Source organism: Lithobates pipiens, unplaced genomic scaffold, assembly GCF_037356315.1.
Source record: "Lithobates pipiens isolate NorthernLeopardFrog02 unplaced genomic scaffold, aLitPip1_a1.2 Scaffold_1, whole genome shotgun sequence".
NCBI lineage: Eukaryota > Metazoa > Chordata > Amphibia > Anura > Ranidae > Lithobates > Lithobates pipiens.
The window spans coordinates 180,414,751-180,432,669 of NW_027507685.1; the positions used below are offsets into that span (position 1 = coordinate 180,414,751).

Sequence of the window (17,919 nt, forward strand, 5' to 3'; positions counted from 1 at the left end):
CGAAGGTTTTTTCATCTTCATGCATTCTATGCAGGAAGATAAAAAACATGCATGGAGGGACTCTCCGTCCTGATTGGCTGAGACACAGCAGTGGTGCCATTCGCTCCCGCTTCTGTTAAAGTCAGTCAATCAGGAGAGAAAGAGAGGGAGTGGGCTGAACTGCTGCTCCGTGTCTGAATGGACATAGGGAGCTGCAGCTTGGTTCAGGTGCCCCCATAGCAAGCTTTCTATAATGATACCAATCATTTTAATATGTGTACATTGGTGATTGGGTGCCCCCAGGAACATAAGCACCAGATTAACAGCAGGTTGGATTAGTCAGAGTGAACAGCCAGAGAACATAAGAGCTATGCATCTAAATGAGCAGGGTTGTAACAGAGCTAAGGTTCAAGGCCGGCAGAGTACTAGTAAGGTCAGGCAAAGAAAGCAATCAGATCCAGGCAGTTCAAAAGGGTACCGGTAGCTGTAAGTGGGATCAGAGATGTCATGCAAAAGGTAGCAGCAGGGCAGACTATGAACAAACAGGAGCTAAAAGTAAAAAAGACTAGGCGAAAAAGTCAAGAATACAGGAACTTGGCAACAATAGAGAAACTAGGAGTACAGGATGAAGGCAACAAAAAAAAAGAGAATAATGGGAAACAAGGATCAGATAGATCCAAACCCTAGCAATGGCAATCTGAACCATTAAATAGCCTGCTAGAGTATGGATGTTGGTGTCCATCTAAAGGAGTATAGATGTTAACCCAAACAGATAAATAGGGCAGATTTGCTTGTGCACTGGAAAAGAACATGGACTGCTGTGAAAGTTAGAAATAACCACAGGAGCCATCAGAGACGCTGAAACAGGCAAGAAGCAAGACCCTCGGAAGACAGGGAAAAAAAACACAGTCCTGTACTAATTTTACTACAAATCAATGTGGAAAGTGGCATGAAGATAATTTGCATCTGGTTAAATAAGATTAACTTGTACTGAAATTTTAGCTGTGATAGAAAAGATGTACGCCTTGCTGTAAACAAAACAAATAACTCAAAACTACCCAGGCCTTGTGTTTTTTTAGAAAGTCAGAGCTCTGAGAAGTTTTAAAGTAAAACCAATCTTTTACTTCAACTGACATACCTTCATCACGTGTGTAATCTTCACCTGAATGAGGTTCAAACAAGTAATCTCCTGTTGCCAGCTCAAAAGCCTTCAAGAAAAACAAAACGGCGATTACGATATATATTTGGGCTAAAATAGTTGCTAAAGGTTAAATACAAAACTTTTTTTATATCAAACAATGGATGTTAGTATAGTCACATTTTCACAGGGTAGCATTATGTTACAATGCCTTCCCTTAATATATTACCTCTCTAGTTCATTAAGGAAAACAGCATAGATTAGATGAGCAGTGGGTATGCTGTCCCCTACAAGAGGTTTTGGAAACAAAGTTCTAAAAATGAAAGCAATTTCCCTCTAGTGGCTATTTTCCCTCTTATTGAGCCCAATTTAGCTTGGTGCCTGAGGAGACAGGATGTACATTTTTTTTTTTTTCCTGCTGGTTGAAGTAAATGATTTTTTTTCAACTCATGTAACTATGAAGTCTTTAAGATTTTTATGTGAAATTTCTACTCAAGCAGCTGTTGGCAGTTTTATGCTATACACAGTATCTGAAATCCCGAAAAGTTTCTTCAGTGAGCCGATTAGTGCAGAGTAGCAATCTCTGTCTTAATTGGTGCAGACCCTCTTGCAATCTGATCTGAGGGTCTGCAGGAAGAACCCTTTTACAGTCTTTGAAAAAGTATTCATACCCCTTTTAAATTTTCCACATTTTGTCACGTTACAACCAAAAACGTGAATGTATTTTATTGGGATTTTATGTGCTAGACCAACACAAAGTGTCACATAATTGTGAAGTGGAAGGAAAATTATAAAAATTATTTTCAAAATTTTTTACAAATAAATATCTGTCAATACTTTGTAGAACCGCCTTTCACTGAAATTACAGCTGAAAGTCTAGAGAATTACATTTTTGCTCATTCTTCTTTGCAAAATAGCTCAAGCTCTGTCAGATTGAATGGAGAGCGTCTGTGAACAGCAAATTTCAAGTCTTGCCACAGATTCTCAATTGGATTTAGGTCTGGACCTTAACTAGGCCATTCTAACAAATGAATATGCGTTGACCTAAACCATTACATTGTAATGGCTGTATGTTTAGGGTCATTGTCCTGCTGGAAGGTGAACCTATGTCCCACTCTCAAGTATTTGTCAGACTAACAGGTTTTCTTCTAAGATTGCTCTGTATTTGGCTCCATCCATCTTCCCATCAACTCTGACCAGCTTCCCTGTCCCTGCTTAAGAAAATCATTCCCACAACATGATCCTGCCACCACCATGTTTCACGGTAGGGATGATGTTTTCGGGGTGATGTGCAGTGTTAGTGTGCCACACACAGCATTTTGCTTTTAGGCTAAAAAGTTCAATTTTATGCCAAAAAGTTCAAAGTTTAAATTCTGACCACCTTCTTCCACATGTTTGCTGTGTCCCCCACATGGCTTCTTGCAAACTGCAAATGGGACTTCTTATGGCTTTCTTTATGCCACTCTTCCATAAAGACCAGATTTGTGGAGTGCATGACTAATAGTTGTCCTGTGGACAGATTTTCCCACCTGAGCTGTGGATCTCTGCAGGTCCTCCAGAGTTACCATAGGCTCCTTGGCTGCATCTCTGATTAATGCCTGTCAGTTTAGGTGGACTGCCATGTCTTGGTAGGTTTGCAGTTGTGCCACTATTTCCAGTTTCGGATGATGGATTGAATAGTGCACAGTGAGATGCTGAAAGCTTGGGATATTGTTTTTATAACCTAACCCTGCTTTAAAATTCTCTGACACATTATCCCTGACCTGTCTGGTGTGTTCCTTGGTATTCACGATGCTGTTTGTTCACTACAGTTCTCTAACAAACCTCTGAGGGCTTCACAGAACAGCCGTATTTTTTTTTTTACTGAGATTAAATTACACACAGGTGTACTGTATTTACTAATTAGGTAACTTCTGAAGGCAATTGGTTCCACTAGATTTTAGTTATGGGTATCAGAGTAAAGGGGGCTGAATACAAATGCACACCACACTTTTCAGATAAACATTTTTGAAAACCATTTATCATTTTCCATTCACGTCACAATTATTTGCCACTTTGTGTTGGTCTATCACATAAAATCCCACTAAAATACATTTACGTTTTTGGTTGTAACATGACAAAATGTGGAAAATTTCAAGGGGTAGGAATACTTTAAGGCTCTAATTCTGCCCAATTATCCTTCTGACTTTGATTTTGGTGCCCTGGTCTCTCCTGGGTTGAATGATGCATCCTCTTCAGCTTACACCTTTGAGGAAGAATCTTTATACTTGCCTAGCAAGGAGAAACAGTCAACAGCTTCTCAGAACCAACAGAAGGAGACAGTAGCTCTCCTAGAAACTCTTAAGTTGGAGTACGTCATCTTACAGCAGGGTGGAAGCCTAAGAATTCTTTTAAGGCTTTACTGTATTATCCTGTGTTTGAGGAGCCGAGTGTTCAGTGTGAACATTTGCTGTTCAGGCATTTGCCCATTTCTCAAACATTTTGGACATTCAGCGGGAATTGTTCAGATGAACATCTCATAATGCACTGTTAAAGCCATCACTGGCCAGGTGCCAGACATTATCTAATGATGTTTTTACCCAAGTTACAGCCCACACACTATAAAAGGCTGCTTTCCCTAGAGTATAGGGAGTTTGGTGAGGGACAGCTGGCATTGCTTGAGAGATTTGGTTAGTATAGTGTGTTATTACTGCTTTGCTCTTACTATAGTACTGTCTATAGCACTGAGTACTGTATAAAGTGCTGTATATTTGCTACTGATACTTTGCAGTGAATTGCAGTTTATGTAGTTAGGGAGAGGGGAGTGTAATGCCGCGTACACACGACTGGACTTTTCGTGGGACTAGGTCCGACAGTCTTTCGGTGGAGTTCCGACGGACTTTCCACATAAACGGACTTGGCCACACACAATCACACCAAAGTCCGACGGATTTGAACGTGATGGTGTACGACCGGACTAGAATAAGGAAGTTCATAGCCAGTAGCCAATAGCTGCCCTAGTGTTGTTTTTTGTCCATCGGACTAGCATACACACAAACGTATTTCTCGGTCCGGCGGAGTTCCGGTGGAAAAATTTACAACATGTTCTATTTCTAAAGTCTGATGGAGCCCACACACGATCGAATTGTCCGATGGACTCGTTCCGTCGGACCTTTGCTGTCAAAATTGTGCATTAGCATACCTGTATTCACTGTGATTTCCTAAAACCCAACAGTCCTTTTTAGGGCTATTTTTATTTTATTTTATTTTATTTTTTTAATTAATGCTGATGGGACATGAGAATAATATGGCTTTGACAATTTGTCTTTGAAAGGACTTGGATTTGAGACAGATGACAATTTTCACAGCCAGTCTGCAGTAAACAGGGCTAGATGAATGCATGAGGTTGTTATCATTTGACCAGTAGGACTCCTGAGGCTATTCAACTACCCCCCCCCCCCCCACACACACACCTGGTTGGCATGAGGCCTAAAGAATGATGGATTGATGGACATCCCGTGTTGATCATTTTATTTAAAAGAAACTCAAAGCGGAGCCTGGGAGAGGATTCAACTTTTGTAACCTTTTGGTTTCCTATATCTGCCACAAAGGAACTGTACATGTTTTGCTGAGACCCATTTTTTAGGGTGGGTCAAGAATTGATGAGAGGACTTGGTTTGTTTGAAAGGGTCTGTGACTGAGGATGTGTGTACGATAAAAGACATACCTCCGCTTTTCGTGTCCATCTCCCTCTCCATTGTTTTACCCCTTTTCCTTATCTGTAATTATAGTGTATTTATATCCCCACTGCAAATAAATCCAACCCTTATTTAAAATGTGTCTTTCATGTTCTATCTTAGCCATCCTTTGTGCACCCTTACATTTCTTGTTGCATTCTTTAGAAAGTCTGAATGCCGATGGCGATCCCTCAACCTTGTATTTTTTTAGGCCGTTTCCTTTGCTTTTATATGCATTTTTACATTGGAGTTAAGCCATTCAGGACTTTTGTTTGCTCTTTTAAATGCATTACCCAATGGGATGCATTGGCTAATGCCCTTATTTAATATGCTCTTAAAGCAAACCCATCTCTCCACCGTGTTCTTTGTTCTTAAGATTTTATTACAATTTATGCCTTCTAGCAAGGTTTGTAGTTTAGGGAAGTTGGCTCTTTTTGCAATTCAGTGTCTTTGTATTCCCCTTATGTTTCCTATTTCTGTGATTTATACTGAAGCCAATTGACCTGTGATCGCTGTTACCTAAATTGCCCCGTATTTCCACATCTGTGATCAGGTCTGTATTGTTGTTAATCAGTAGATCCAGTAACGCTTTATTTCTAGTTGGTGCGTCTACCATCTGACCCATAAAATTGTCCTGCAAGACGTTTAGGAACTGGCAAGCCTTAGATAAATGTGCGGTTCCCTCTGTCCAGTCTATGTCTGGATAGTTAAAATCCCCCATTATGATAACATTTTCCATCCTTGCTGCTAATTCAAATTGTGATAGGAGATCCGTCTCCCCTTCCTCCCTCAGGTTAGGGGGCCTATACCATACTCCCAGTATTATTTTCCCCTTGTCTTTGTCCCTTTGGAGCTCTACCCATAAGGATTCCACCTCCTCCCTAGCTCCCTTAGTGATGTCATCTCTCACATTCACTTGTACATTATTCTTGATATATAGGCATACCCCTCCCACTTTTTTACCCTCTCTATCCTGCGATAAAGGGTATACCCTTGAATGTTTGTCAGCCAATCATGAGAGCTGTTGAACCAAGTATCTGAAATTCCCACAAAATCCAAATCCTCCTCGTACAACAGTCCCTCTAGTTCAACCATCTTGTCCGCCAGGCTCCTGGCATTGGTGAACAAGCCATGTAGTTTAGACCAGTCACACTCTTATTGGGTGTTCCGAGATTACAGCTAGGACTTGCTACTATACTTACCTTGGGCTTATGTGCTTTGGTCAACCTACCACTAATGCCCCCAATACTACCCTCTGGAATATGTTTTACGCTGACTATCTCTACCTCTGGACCCCCCCGTCGCCTAGTTTAAAAACCCCTCTAACTTTTTGGCAATCTTTACACCCTCCTCATTTAGGTGCAGTCTGTCCCTTCTAAAGTACCGGTTATCGACTGAGAAGTCGACCCAATCCTCCAGGAACCCAAACCCCTCCCTTACTACACCAGCTCTTCAGCCACTTGTTTACTTCCCTGATCTCCATATGTCTTTCTGGTGTGACTCGATGTACCGGTAGTATTCCTGAGAATACTATCTTGGGGGTCCTTTTCCTCAATTTAGCTCCTAAGTCCCTAAAATACTTATTGAGATGCTCCAGCCCTGGATTGGCCTCCCTGGCAATTCCCCCTCTACCCTACCTGTTACCCATCTACTCTTTGCTAGTGCCTGCACTTCTTTGTTTCCACCCGCCTCTGTGCTGGCCCCAGCCAGCTCCTGGCGTGTATGTTCCTGGCTCTCCTTTAGTATGGAGGGACTTCTCAGTGCTGACAGTTGCCTCCCCAGATTCAGAACTTGGGCTTCCAGGGAAACAATGCGCTTATATTTTGCACAGCAGTATTCACCCTCGATTAGATGATCAAGGAACACGTAAATGCCGCAAGATGTACAACAACTCGCCTCTCCACACCCGCCGGGCATCGTACCTATTAAATTTAATGAGGATTGGGGATTATACCCTGTCCAAATTACCTAACAACTAGCTTCCTGACACTAATACTCAAGACAATACACAGGTACTCGCAGACCTACGTGCACTCGCAGACCACCCGCAAACCTACATGAACTTGCATAACACTCGCAGACCTACATGCACTTGTAGACCACTCGTAGACCTAAGTGCACTCGCCGACCACTCACAGGCCTACGTGCACTCGCAGACCTACGTGCACTTGCAGACCACTCGCAGGCCTACATGCACTCCAAGGTTTACGTGCACCCGCAGACCAATCACAGACCTACGTGCACTCGCAGACCTACATGCACTCGCTGACCACCCGCACTCGCAGACTACTCGCAGGCCAATATGCACTCGCAGACCAACGTGCATTTGTAGACCACTCGCAGACCTACGTGCACTCGAAGACCACTGGCAGACCTACGTGCACTGGCAGACCACTCACAGACCTATGTGCACTCGCAGACCTACATGCACTCACAAGACACAGTACACAATACACAAGTACTAACGATCCACACACACTACTCAGACAACACTCAGGTACTACAGGTACTATGACCCCTGTTATAACCTCCTGTTTTAAACTCTGGTTTTTAACTCACCACTTAGACCAGTTACACTAACTCTGGTTTTTAACTCACCACTTAGACCAGTTCTACTAACTGTTTTTTTAACTCACCACTTAGCCTAGTTCCACTTGAACAGAGTTCCAGCAGACTCAAAGATGAGCAGGCTCACAATGAGTTCTGCACAAGGTTATATAGGCCTCAAGCACCTGTGACCAATTAACCACTCCCCTTAATTAGTAGGCTGAAGGAAGCAAAGAAAAAAAATGCTGTTTAAAAAGTGTCAGAAAAGTGTTAAACTGCTACAAGGAAAAGCCCCAAAAAGAAACAAAAAAATGCAACCCAGCAGTCAAAAAGCAAGACTTGTTCACTCTCCACTAAAGGTCCCCACTGTTTAGCTTCCAACCAGCAGTCTATGACATTTTTTTTTTTGTTTTTAATTTAGGCCAAACTGTATACAGGTACATTTCTTTGGTGAAATTAACCCAAATCAGTGTATATTATTTAGTCTGTAGGTAGAGTCCACAAATTACGGTATATACAGTGGGTAAAATAAGTATTGAACATGTCACCTTTTTTCTAAGTAAATATATTTCTAAAGGTGCTACTGACATGACATTTTCTCCACATTTCGGTAACAACCAATGCAATCCATACAAAGAAACCAAAACAAATAAGTTAAAAAATTAAGTGTAATAAAATTAAATTACACAGGGAAAAAGTATTGAACACGCTAACTGAAATTTATTTAATACTTTGTACAAAATCCTTTGTTGGTAATGACAGCTTCAAAACTTCTGTATGAAGAAACTAGTCGCTTGCATTGCTCTTGTGTGATTTTGGCTCATTCTTCTACACAGCCTTCAAATCTTAAAGGTTCCATGGGCCTCTTCTATGAACTCTGATCTTTAGTTCTTTGCATAGATTTTCTATTGGATTCAAGTCAGGTGGGCGGCTGGGCCATTCTAGCAGCTTTATTTTCTTTCCTTGGCTTTGTGTTTGGGATCGTTGTCTTGCTGAAATGCCCACCCTCCTTTCATCTACATCATCCTGGTAGATTTTTATCAAGAACGTCTTGGTACATTTTTTATTCATCCTTCCTTCAATTATATGAAGTTTGCCAGTACTGTATGCTGAAAAACAGCCCCACGCCTTGATGTTCCCACCCCCAAACTTCACTGTTGATATGGGGTTGTTTTTTGGAGTGATGTGCAGTGCCATTTGACCTCCAAACATGGTGTGTATTATAGCAACCAAAGAGTTCAATTTTGGTCTCATCTGACCAGACTATATTATTCCAGTATTTCATAGGCTTGTCTAAATGTTGTGCAGCAAACTTTAAAGAAGCTTCAACATGCTTTTTCTTCAGCAATGGAGTTTTGCATGGTGAGCATGCATACAGGCCATGGCGGTTGAGTGCATTACTTACTGTTTTCTTTAAAACTGTACCTGCTAATCCCGTGTCTTCCTGAAGATCTCCATAAGTGTGCCTTGGCTCTTATACTGATAATTCTTTTCACTCCTCTGTCAGAAATTCTGCGAGAAGCTCCTGGTCATGGACAGTTTATGGTGAAATTATGTTCTTTCCACTTCCGAAGAGTGCTCACTGGAACATTCAGAAGTTTAGAAATGCTTCTGTAACCAATGCAATCGTAATATTTTGCAACAATAAGGTTGCGAAGGTCTTAAGAGAGCTATTTGCTTTTACCCATCATGAGATGTTTCTTGTGTGACACCTTGTTAATAAGACACCTTTTTATAGGCCATCAGTTAAGACTGAACCAGCTGATATTAATTTGCACTGGCAAGGGGCAGGTTTGCTTTTGAATTACTGATAAATTTCAGCTGGTGTCTTGGCTTTCCTTGCCTCTTTACACCTCCCTTTCTTTAAGTGTGCAATACCTTTTCCCTGTGTCATTCCATTTTAGGCATGGCAAGTTTTTTGAAGTTGTAATTTTTTACCAAGAGTCACTTTGAGGACTTACAGTGTTGTGGCAACGCCAACACCATAGGCCCACATTTCTGCAGAGAATATAGGGCAGGCCCCTACTTTCAAACATCTCCTACTTGCAAACGGAAGGAGACAACAGGAAGTGAGATGAAAAAAGACGGATGGCAAAAAAATTATACAGGGGTGATAACCCATCCCAAGTTTTCAAAAAAGCTTAAAAATTGATTTTTTGGACTGAAGCTACACTTTCAAAATTTACCAGTTCAAAATTACAAACAGATTCTACACAGTCCCTGTCTTGTTTACACAGCCTGTATACTGCTGTTCCGTGTATATAGGGCCTGGGGGCCCCACGCCTTTCCTTTTTTTAAATTTGGGTATGGGTTCCCCTTAATATCCGTACAAGACCCAAAAGGGCTGGTAATGGGCAGGGGGGGCTACCCATGTCATTTTTCTCAATGATTTTCATCCATATGGCCAGAACCAGATATTACATTAAAACCGCAAGCAGTTTTAAATGACTTTTTTTCCGTTAAATGTCATTTTGTGCAGGGACTGTTCTAAACAAGTGCCACTTCACAGGCATACTATTTAAAGGAATATTTCACTTTTTTTTCACTTTAATCGTCATTAAAATCAGTGCTCCCGAAAAAACTGCCATTTTTAAAAACAATTTTGACATTGAGCCATGTTCCCTGGGGCAGGAGCCAGGTCCCCAAACCCTTTTTAGGACAATATCTTGCATATTAGCCATTAAAATTAGGACTTTGTATTTCGAACGTTCGAGGCCCATAGACTTCAATGGGGTTCTAAAGTTTGCACTAATTTTTGGTCCGTTTGAAAGTTCTGGTGTGAACCGAACCGGTGGGTGTTCGGCTCATCCCTACTCGGGGGGATAATGGATTTTTTTTCTCTACATTTTGATTGCAGTTACAGTAATGATCACTGTAACATGTAACAGCAATGTTGTGTCATGAATGGGCTACATTTATAACATCTGTGATTTACTATTGCGTGCTAGCTACTGTGATAGCTTTGGGCCAATCACTATAAGAATCACAGCGGTTATGAATGAAATTCATTCATGAAAGCTTTGTTGACAGTGTGATCATGTGATTGTATAGGGATCTCATGAATCCTTAATTGCTCAAAGGGCCAGGTACCAGGAGCCCCAATTCGCTGTGTCCACTCTCTGCTGCACATCCCTAATGCAGAAGAGGGTTGCTGCTATTGCTGCCTAGTAAAAAAATGTACATGGTGTGCTGCGTGTCCCTACAATATTAGGCCCCTTTCACACTGGGGAGTCGGCGGTAAACCGTTGTTTTACCGCCATTTTTCCAGGGTTTTTTGGCCACTACTGGGGCAGTTTTAACCCCCGCTAGCGGGCAAAAAAAAGGTTAAAAGGACCCGCAAAGCGCCGATGTGCTTTGCCGGTAGTTCTGCAGTGGTGCCCATTCAGTTCAATGGGCAGGAGCGGTGTATACACTGCTCCTAAGATTCTGTTTGCAGGACTTTTTTTTACCTTCCTGTAAGTGCACCACTCCAGTGTGAAAGCCCTTGGACTTTCACACTGGAGAGATAGGAGAGGCTCTTTACAGGCGCTATGCAGCGATATTTTTAGCGCTGTAGCGCCTGTAAAGTGCCTCAGTGTGAAAGGGGTCTTACTAACTCTTGACTGTGACATAAACTGAAATATATATTTTTTTTCTACAAAATATGCCTCATCTCTTCTTCTGACACAGTGGCCAGTAGATTTGCTTGCTTATTGGGCAGCAAGTCCTTACAATATTTAGGGCTGCTATGTTTGTCATATCATGCCCTATTATTCCTCTCTCTCTTACTTTTCTGCCTTGGGCCCCAAACTGTCTACATGCTATCCAGCTACTCTGTGAAAATGTTTGCTTTTGTCTCTGAAACATAGCATTGTGATGTATTTTTTTTTTCTTGTTTGGCATCACAACTGTCTCAGCATGTGGGTTTGTGGATTGTACACAATACAGTGTGTTACTGAACAGAAGATCACAACGTGCTTTGCTATGTGGCTTGTTTTGCCCTGGCCAGCAATTTATATGATATTGCTAGCTTTAGCTTTTTGTTTTAACCATTTCAATACCAGACACTTGTACCTCCTTCCTGCTCAGGCCAATTTTCAGCATTCAGTGCTGTCACACTTTAAATGACTATTGCGAGGTCATGCACCACTGTACTGATATTAATTTTTTATAATTTTTTTTCACACAAATCGGGTTTCCTGTTCATGCCAAGGATTCTTTGGCTACTAGCATGACTATGTCTGAGTGGATTTGCCAAAACATTTATCAGGCTTATCCTTGCTCATTCTACCAAGGCAGTGAGTTTTTTTTTCTGGGCTTTTGTCACCAGGTTTCTGTGCTCTAAGTTTTGTATACTGCTGTTCCGTGTATATAGGGCCTGGGGGCCCCACGCCTTTCCTTTTTTTAAATTTGGGTATGGGTTCCCCTTAATATCCGTACAAGACCCAAAGGGGCTGGTAATGGGCAGGGGGGGGCTACCCATGTCATTTTTCTCAATGATTTTCATCCATATGGCCAGAACCAGATATTACATTAAAACCGCAAGCAGTTTTAAATGACTTTTTTTCCGTTAAATGTCATTTTGTGCAGGGACTGTTCTAAACAAGTGCCACTTCACAGGCATACTATTTAAAGGAATATTTCACTTTTTTTTCACTTTAATCGTCATTAAAATCAGTGCTCCTGAAAAAACTGCCATTTTTAAAAACAATTTTGACATTGAGCCATGTTCCCTGGGGCAGGAGCCAGGTCCCCAAACCCTTTTTAGGACAATATCTTGCATATTAGCCATTAAAATTAGCACTTTGTATTTCGAACGTTCGAGGCCCATAGACTTCAATGGGGTTCTAAAGTTTGCACTAATTTTCGGTCCGTTTGAAAGTTCTGGTGTGAACCGAACCGGTGGGTGTTCGGCTCATCCCTACTCGGGGGGGGGGGGGGGGGGGGATAATGGATTTTTTTTCTCTACATTTTGATTGCAGTTACAGTAATGATCACTGTAACATGTAACAGCAATGTTGTGTCATGAATGGGCTACATTTATAACATCTGTGATTTACTATTGCGTGCTAGCTACTGTGATAGCTTTGGGCCAATCACTATAAGAATCACAGCGGTTATGAATGAAATTCATTCATGAAAGCTTTGTTGACAGTGTGATCATGTGATTGTATAGGGATCTCATGAATCCTTAATTGCTCAAAGGGCCAGGTACCAGGAGCCCCAATTCGCTGTGTCCACTCTCTGCTGCACATCCCTAATGCAGAAGAGGGTTGCTGCTATTGCTGCCTAGTAAAAAAATGTACATGGTGTGCTGCGTGTCCCTACAATATTAGGCCCCTTTCACACTGGGGAGTCGGCGGTAAACCGTTGTTTTACCGTCATTTTTCCAGGGTTTTTTGGCCACTACTGGGGCAGTTTTAACCCCCGCTAGCGGGCAAAAAAAAGGTTAAAAGGACCCGCAAAGCGCCGATGTGCTTTGCCGGTAGTTCTGCAGTGGTGCCCATTCAGTTCAATGGGCAGGAGCGGTGTATACACTGCTCCTAAGATTCTGTTTGCAGGACTTTTTTTTACCTTCCTGTAAGTGCACCACTCCAGTGTGAAAGCCCTTGGACTTTCACACTGGAGAGATAGGAGAGGCTCTTTACAGGCGCTATGCAGCGATATTTTTAGCGCTGTAGCGCCTGTAAAGCGCCTCAGTGTGAAAGGGGTCTTACTAACTCTTGACTGTGACATAAACTGAAATATATATTTTTTTTCTACAAAATATGCCTCATCTCTTCTTCTGACACAGTGGCCAGTAGATTTGCTTGCTTATTGGGCAGCAAGTCCTTACAATATTTAGGGCTGCTATGTTTGTCATATCATGCCCTATTATTCCTCTCTCTCTTACTTTTCTGCCTTGGGCCCCAAACTGTCTACATGCTATCCAGCTACTCTGTGAAAATGTTTGCTTTTGTCTCTGAAACATAGCATTGTGATGTATTTTTTTTTTTCTTGTTTGGCATCACAACTGTCTCAGCATGTGGGTTTGTGGATTGTACACAATACAGTGTGTTACTGAACAGAAGATCACAACGTGCTTTGCTATGTGGCTTGTTTTGCCCTGGCCAGCAATTTATATGATATTGCTAGCTTTAGCTTTTTGTTTTAACCATTTCAATACCAGACACTTGTACCTCCTTCCTGCTCAGGCCAATTTTCAGCATTCAGTGCTGTCACACTTTAAATGACTATTGCGAGGTCATGCACCACTGTACTGATATTAATTTTTTATAATTTTTTTTCACACAAATCGGGTTTCCTGTTCATGCCAAGGATTCTTTGGCTACTAGCATGACTATGTCTGAGTGGATTTGCCAAAACATTTATCAGGCTTATCCTTGCTCATTCTACCAAGGTAGTGAGTTTTTTTTTCTGGGCTTTTGTCACCAGGTTTCTGTGCTCTAAGTTTTCAAAACTATAACTTGTTGCTACATCTACCCCATCACCAAGTTTTAAAGGGTAGATATGGCTGAATGTCAACTTTGAGTGTAGGTGGCTATGTAATAAACCCTTTTTTTCCCTAGGTTAGTTTATACTCAATCATTATTACAGCGTGCTTTTGGAGGCTCCAGTGGTCATCTAATCCACAGTGCTGTGCCCCTCAATAAACAATGGAGAAAAAAAGGGTTTTGTACATGTAGAAAAGTCCCGAGGCCCCTGAAGCTCAATGGAGCCTCTGTCTCCTATGGCAACCATCTTGTAAAATTGTACACTGTACACAAAACTGTCACTGTAATTGTATCCAACTATTTGCAACTCAATCGGTTCTCCGCTTACCCCACAGTCACTCACTGTGGTTCTTCACTCAATGAGCTCCCAGTCTCTCTCACTAGACTTCAGATCCAAAAGCAACTGGATCCTCTGAGATCTTCCAATGTTAGCACTACATATCTTCCTCAGGAGTCACCCCACTTCTCTGCTGGGTCCCTGACTGGGCACTCACCGATACTCTTCAAGCTTCATCCCTTCGGACATGCTAGGTTCCTGGCTTGGCACTCACTGATGCTCCACAAGCATCACCTCTGCTGTCCCGCTGGGTTCCTGACTTGCCACTTGCTGAAGCCTTCCCACTTTTTCACCACCAATGCACCAGGTACTGTATGCATCCACGGAACCTACGGGAGTCAACAATGGACTGTACTTCATACTCCTCATGTTTCTCAACCTGTACAGGGTGAGGATGTGGCACCGAGGTGGTAAAGCGGTTGCAGACCAAAGGTTTTAATATGGAGACATGAAATACGTTTGAGATATGCATATTAGAAGGAAGGTCTAACGTGTAAGCCGCTGGGTTAATCCTGCGGAGAATACAGAAAGGTCCAATAAACCAAGGTGCAAACTTCAGAGAGGGAACACAAAGTCGGAGGTTGTGAGATGACAGCTAGATCATCTGGGCTGAGCGGCTTAAGTAAGCAGGACTGATGAGCAGGATAGCATCAACAGGTGAGTCACTGTGGAGAGATGGGAGCCGGCAATTAGCCAACAGCTGAGCGCCCAGCTCACAGAAGGAAGGGCTGAGCCCAGTTCTGACATCTCCTAACAACCGGCCAAGGCAACTATCACCTGGCAACTACATTTCATAGAAACCCTGCCTAAACATCAGGGTGCTACATACACAACATAAAATACTTTTTCAATTATTCAATGAAGGACACAACCTTTGCCCATTTTGGTGTACTTTTTGTGGATGACTTATGGCCATAGTTTGCGCATTTGTACGTTTATGAAATTCCTTCTTTACATGGCCTCAAAATGCATCTCCATTCCAGCTGAACTTTAAAACAGTTATTGGGTATAGCCACTAGAGGGAGCTGTCCCTATTTATTTTTAAAACTTGGTGCCTCCTGTAGGCGGCAATTTACCACTATTAATCTAATATGCATGATTTTACATGGAGTATAAAAAAATCTAATTTATGTTCCCCCTTATCCAGCACATAGTTTCCTATTACTGCTTTTATTGGCGTATTAAAGTTACAATGCCTATATAGTCAGAAGTTAAAGGGGAGCGCCACCGGCTGCCACATTTGGAAACTTTTGGTGCGGGCACCTGTAGTTTTGACAGACTTCCCACTTCCGACAGACTTTGCCACGGTGTAATCACCCGGGAATTCGCCCCCCCCTCCTCCTTCCCCCGTGACTGGGTCATTCACAAAGCGCATCGTGCTTTGTGCATGAGCAGTAGGGAACTGGCTGTGAAGCTGGTGGTGGCAGCACCTGAGAGCCGCTTGAAAAATCGGTTCCGGTGAAGACACCGCTGGATTTGTGGACAGGTAAGTGTCCTAATATTAAAAGCCAGCAGCTACAGTATTTGATTTGAATTCATTTTTTTCTTAAGAAGCCTGGAGCTCCGTTTAACAGAAAGTATATAAGACTTTGAAATAAACAGAACACCATTTCCTACAGCCTTTTCTCTACAACATTTCCTGCTTTTCCTGGGTTAACCCGAAAGACCACTAAACTCAGAATGAACAGGCTACAAGTATTCTGATTGAAAAGGCTCTGCTCTTTCTATCTCTTCGCTGTCAATATACACGAAGGCTAGCATGATATGCATGTCTGTGGTGGAGTGCTGAGTAAACACTAATGAGTGAAACATACTGTACATCTGTTTACATTCTGTCAACATATTTCATGTATAAAATGATCTTTATAAATAAAAACAAAAACCCATAATAATTCGGTTTTCACCACCCCAGATACAAAAATGGAAGAATTTGACTGTATGACCTGCATTTTATATGGATATAGCTTACCATACAAGCAGTGCTCCAAATATCAGCAGGGGGTCCATAGCCAGCACCAATCAACACCTCCAAGGCTCGGTACTGTCGTGTCTGTATGTCGTCAGTAAAATGTTTGTGCTTTGAAGACAAGAAGGAACAAAAGCCGCAAATGCTATTTATCTCTTAGTTATGCTGAGAATTACTCTATCAGGATTGAAATCTTTTGTAAAATACTTACCACCCAACAAGCATTCCCCAGATCTGCAATTTTAATAGAAATTTTGTCAGCATTTTGTGGTTCTAGAGGATTGACCAGGAAATCTGTGGCTTTGAATGACACTGTAAGCAGGGAAAAGAGATATACACTATATTGTCAATAGTATTAGGACACCTGCCTGTACACGCTCATGAACTTTAATGGCATCCCGTCTTAGTCCGTAGGGTTCAATATTGCATTGGCTCACCCTTTTCAGCTATAAGGGCTTCAACTCTTCTGGAAAGGCTGTCCACAAGACTCAACAGTGTGTCTATGGGAATGTTTGACCATTCTTCCCAGAAGTGCATTTGTGAGGTCAGGTACTGATGTTGGACAAGAAGGCCTGGCTCGCAGTCTCCACTCTAATTCATCCCAAAGGTGTTTTATCAGGTGCAGGCCAGTCAAGTTCCTCCACCCCAAACAGTCTCATCCATGTCTTTATGTCCTTGCTTTGTGCACTGGTCCAAATCATTTGGTGGAAGGCATCAACATACCAAGACATTTTGGACAATTTCATGCTCCCAACTTTGTGGGAACAGTTTGGGGATGGCCCCTTCCTTTTGCAATATGCCTGTGCACCAGTGCACAAAGCAAGGTCCATAAAGACATGGAGTTTGGGGTGGAGGAACTTGACGGGCCTGCACAGAGTCATGACTTCAACCCGATAGAATACCTTTGGGATGAATTAGAGCGGGGACTGCGAGCCATGCCTCCTCGTCTAACATCAGGGCCTGACCTCACAAATGTGCTTGTGGAAGAATGGTCAAACATTCCCATAGACATACTCCTAAACCTTGTGGACAGCCTTTCCAGAAGAGTTGAAGCCCTTATTGCTGAAAAGGGTGAGCCAATGCAATATTGAACCCTACGGACTAAGACGGGATGCCATTAAAGTTCATTGTGGACAGCTTTCCCAGAAGGGTTGAAACTGTTATAGCTGCAAAGGGTGGGCCAACTTAATATTGAACCCTAAGGAATAAGACTGGGATGCCATTAAAGTTCATGTGCATGTAAAGGCAGGCATCCCAATACAGAACAACCATTTTATTTATAAAACATTCAGTTTCGATTAATGAGATACATTGCATGCATTCTGTATTTAGAAGACTTAGGCCCCTTTCACACTGGTGCGCTTTTGCACAAATCCACTATTTGTAAGAATGAAATATTAAAGCAGTGACAAAGTCAGGGGTCACTCATTCTAGGACATATAAATTGCAATATAAATCCCCAAAATTTTGAGGATTAAAAAAATTACAAAAGGAACTGGAGGGGTAGCAATCAAATTAGAACACTCAAAGAGAATCCTGGTGGGTGTATCACTTGGGATCACTATCACCCAGGGGTTTAAATAAGGAGTTTGACCTAAACAGTTTTTTGCCCAATTCTTAATTTTTAATAATTTTTAATTATATTCAATTGTATTTCACATACCATGTTATGATATTTTTGCCTTGAGGTAGGATACATTTCATTTATTTGTTTTATTGTATTGTATATGTAGCGCCGGCTCCTGAATGTGTTTTTTTCTATT

General features: G+C 41.9%; 1 protein-coding gene across 1 annotated transcript in view; it reads right to left on the reverse strand.

The window, feature by feature from the left end:
- SRPK3 (SRSF protein kinase 3) overlaps positions 1 to 17,919 on the reverse strand; it is a 188,301-nt gene that overhangs the window by 10,976 nt on the left and 159,406 nt on the right. Inside the window, exons 12-14 of the mRNA XM_077478981.1 lie at positions 16,368 to 16,468; positions 16,160 to 16,267; positions 1,118 to 1,187 (exon numbers count right to left, since the gene is read on the reverse strand). Of these exons, the coding sequence (XP_077335107.1) occupies positions 1,118 to 1,187; positions 16,160 to 16,267; positions 16,368 to 16,468 (279 nt within the window). The remainder of the gene's footprint in view (positions 1 to 1,117; positions 1,188 to 16,159; positions 16,268 to 16,367; positions 16,469 to 17,919) is intronic.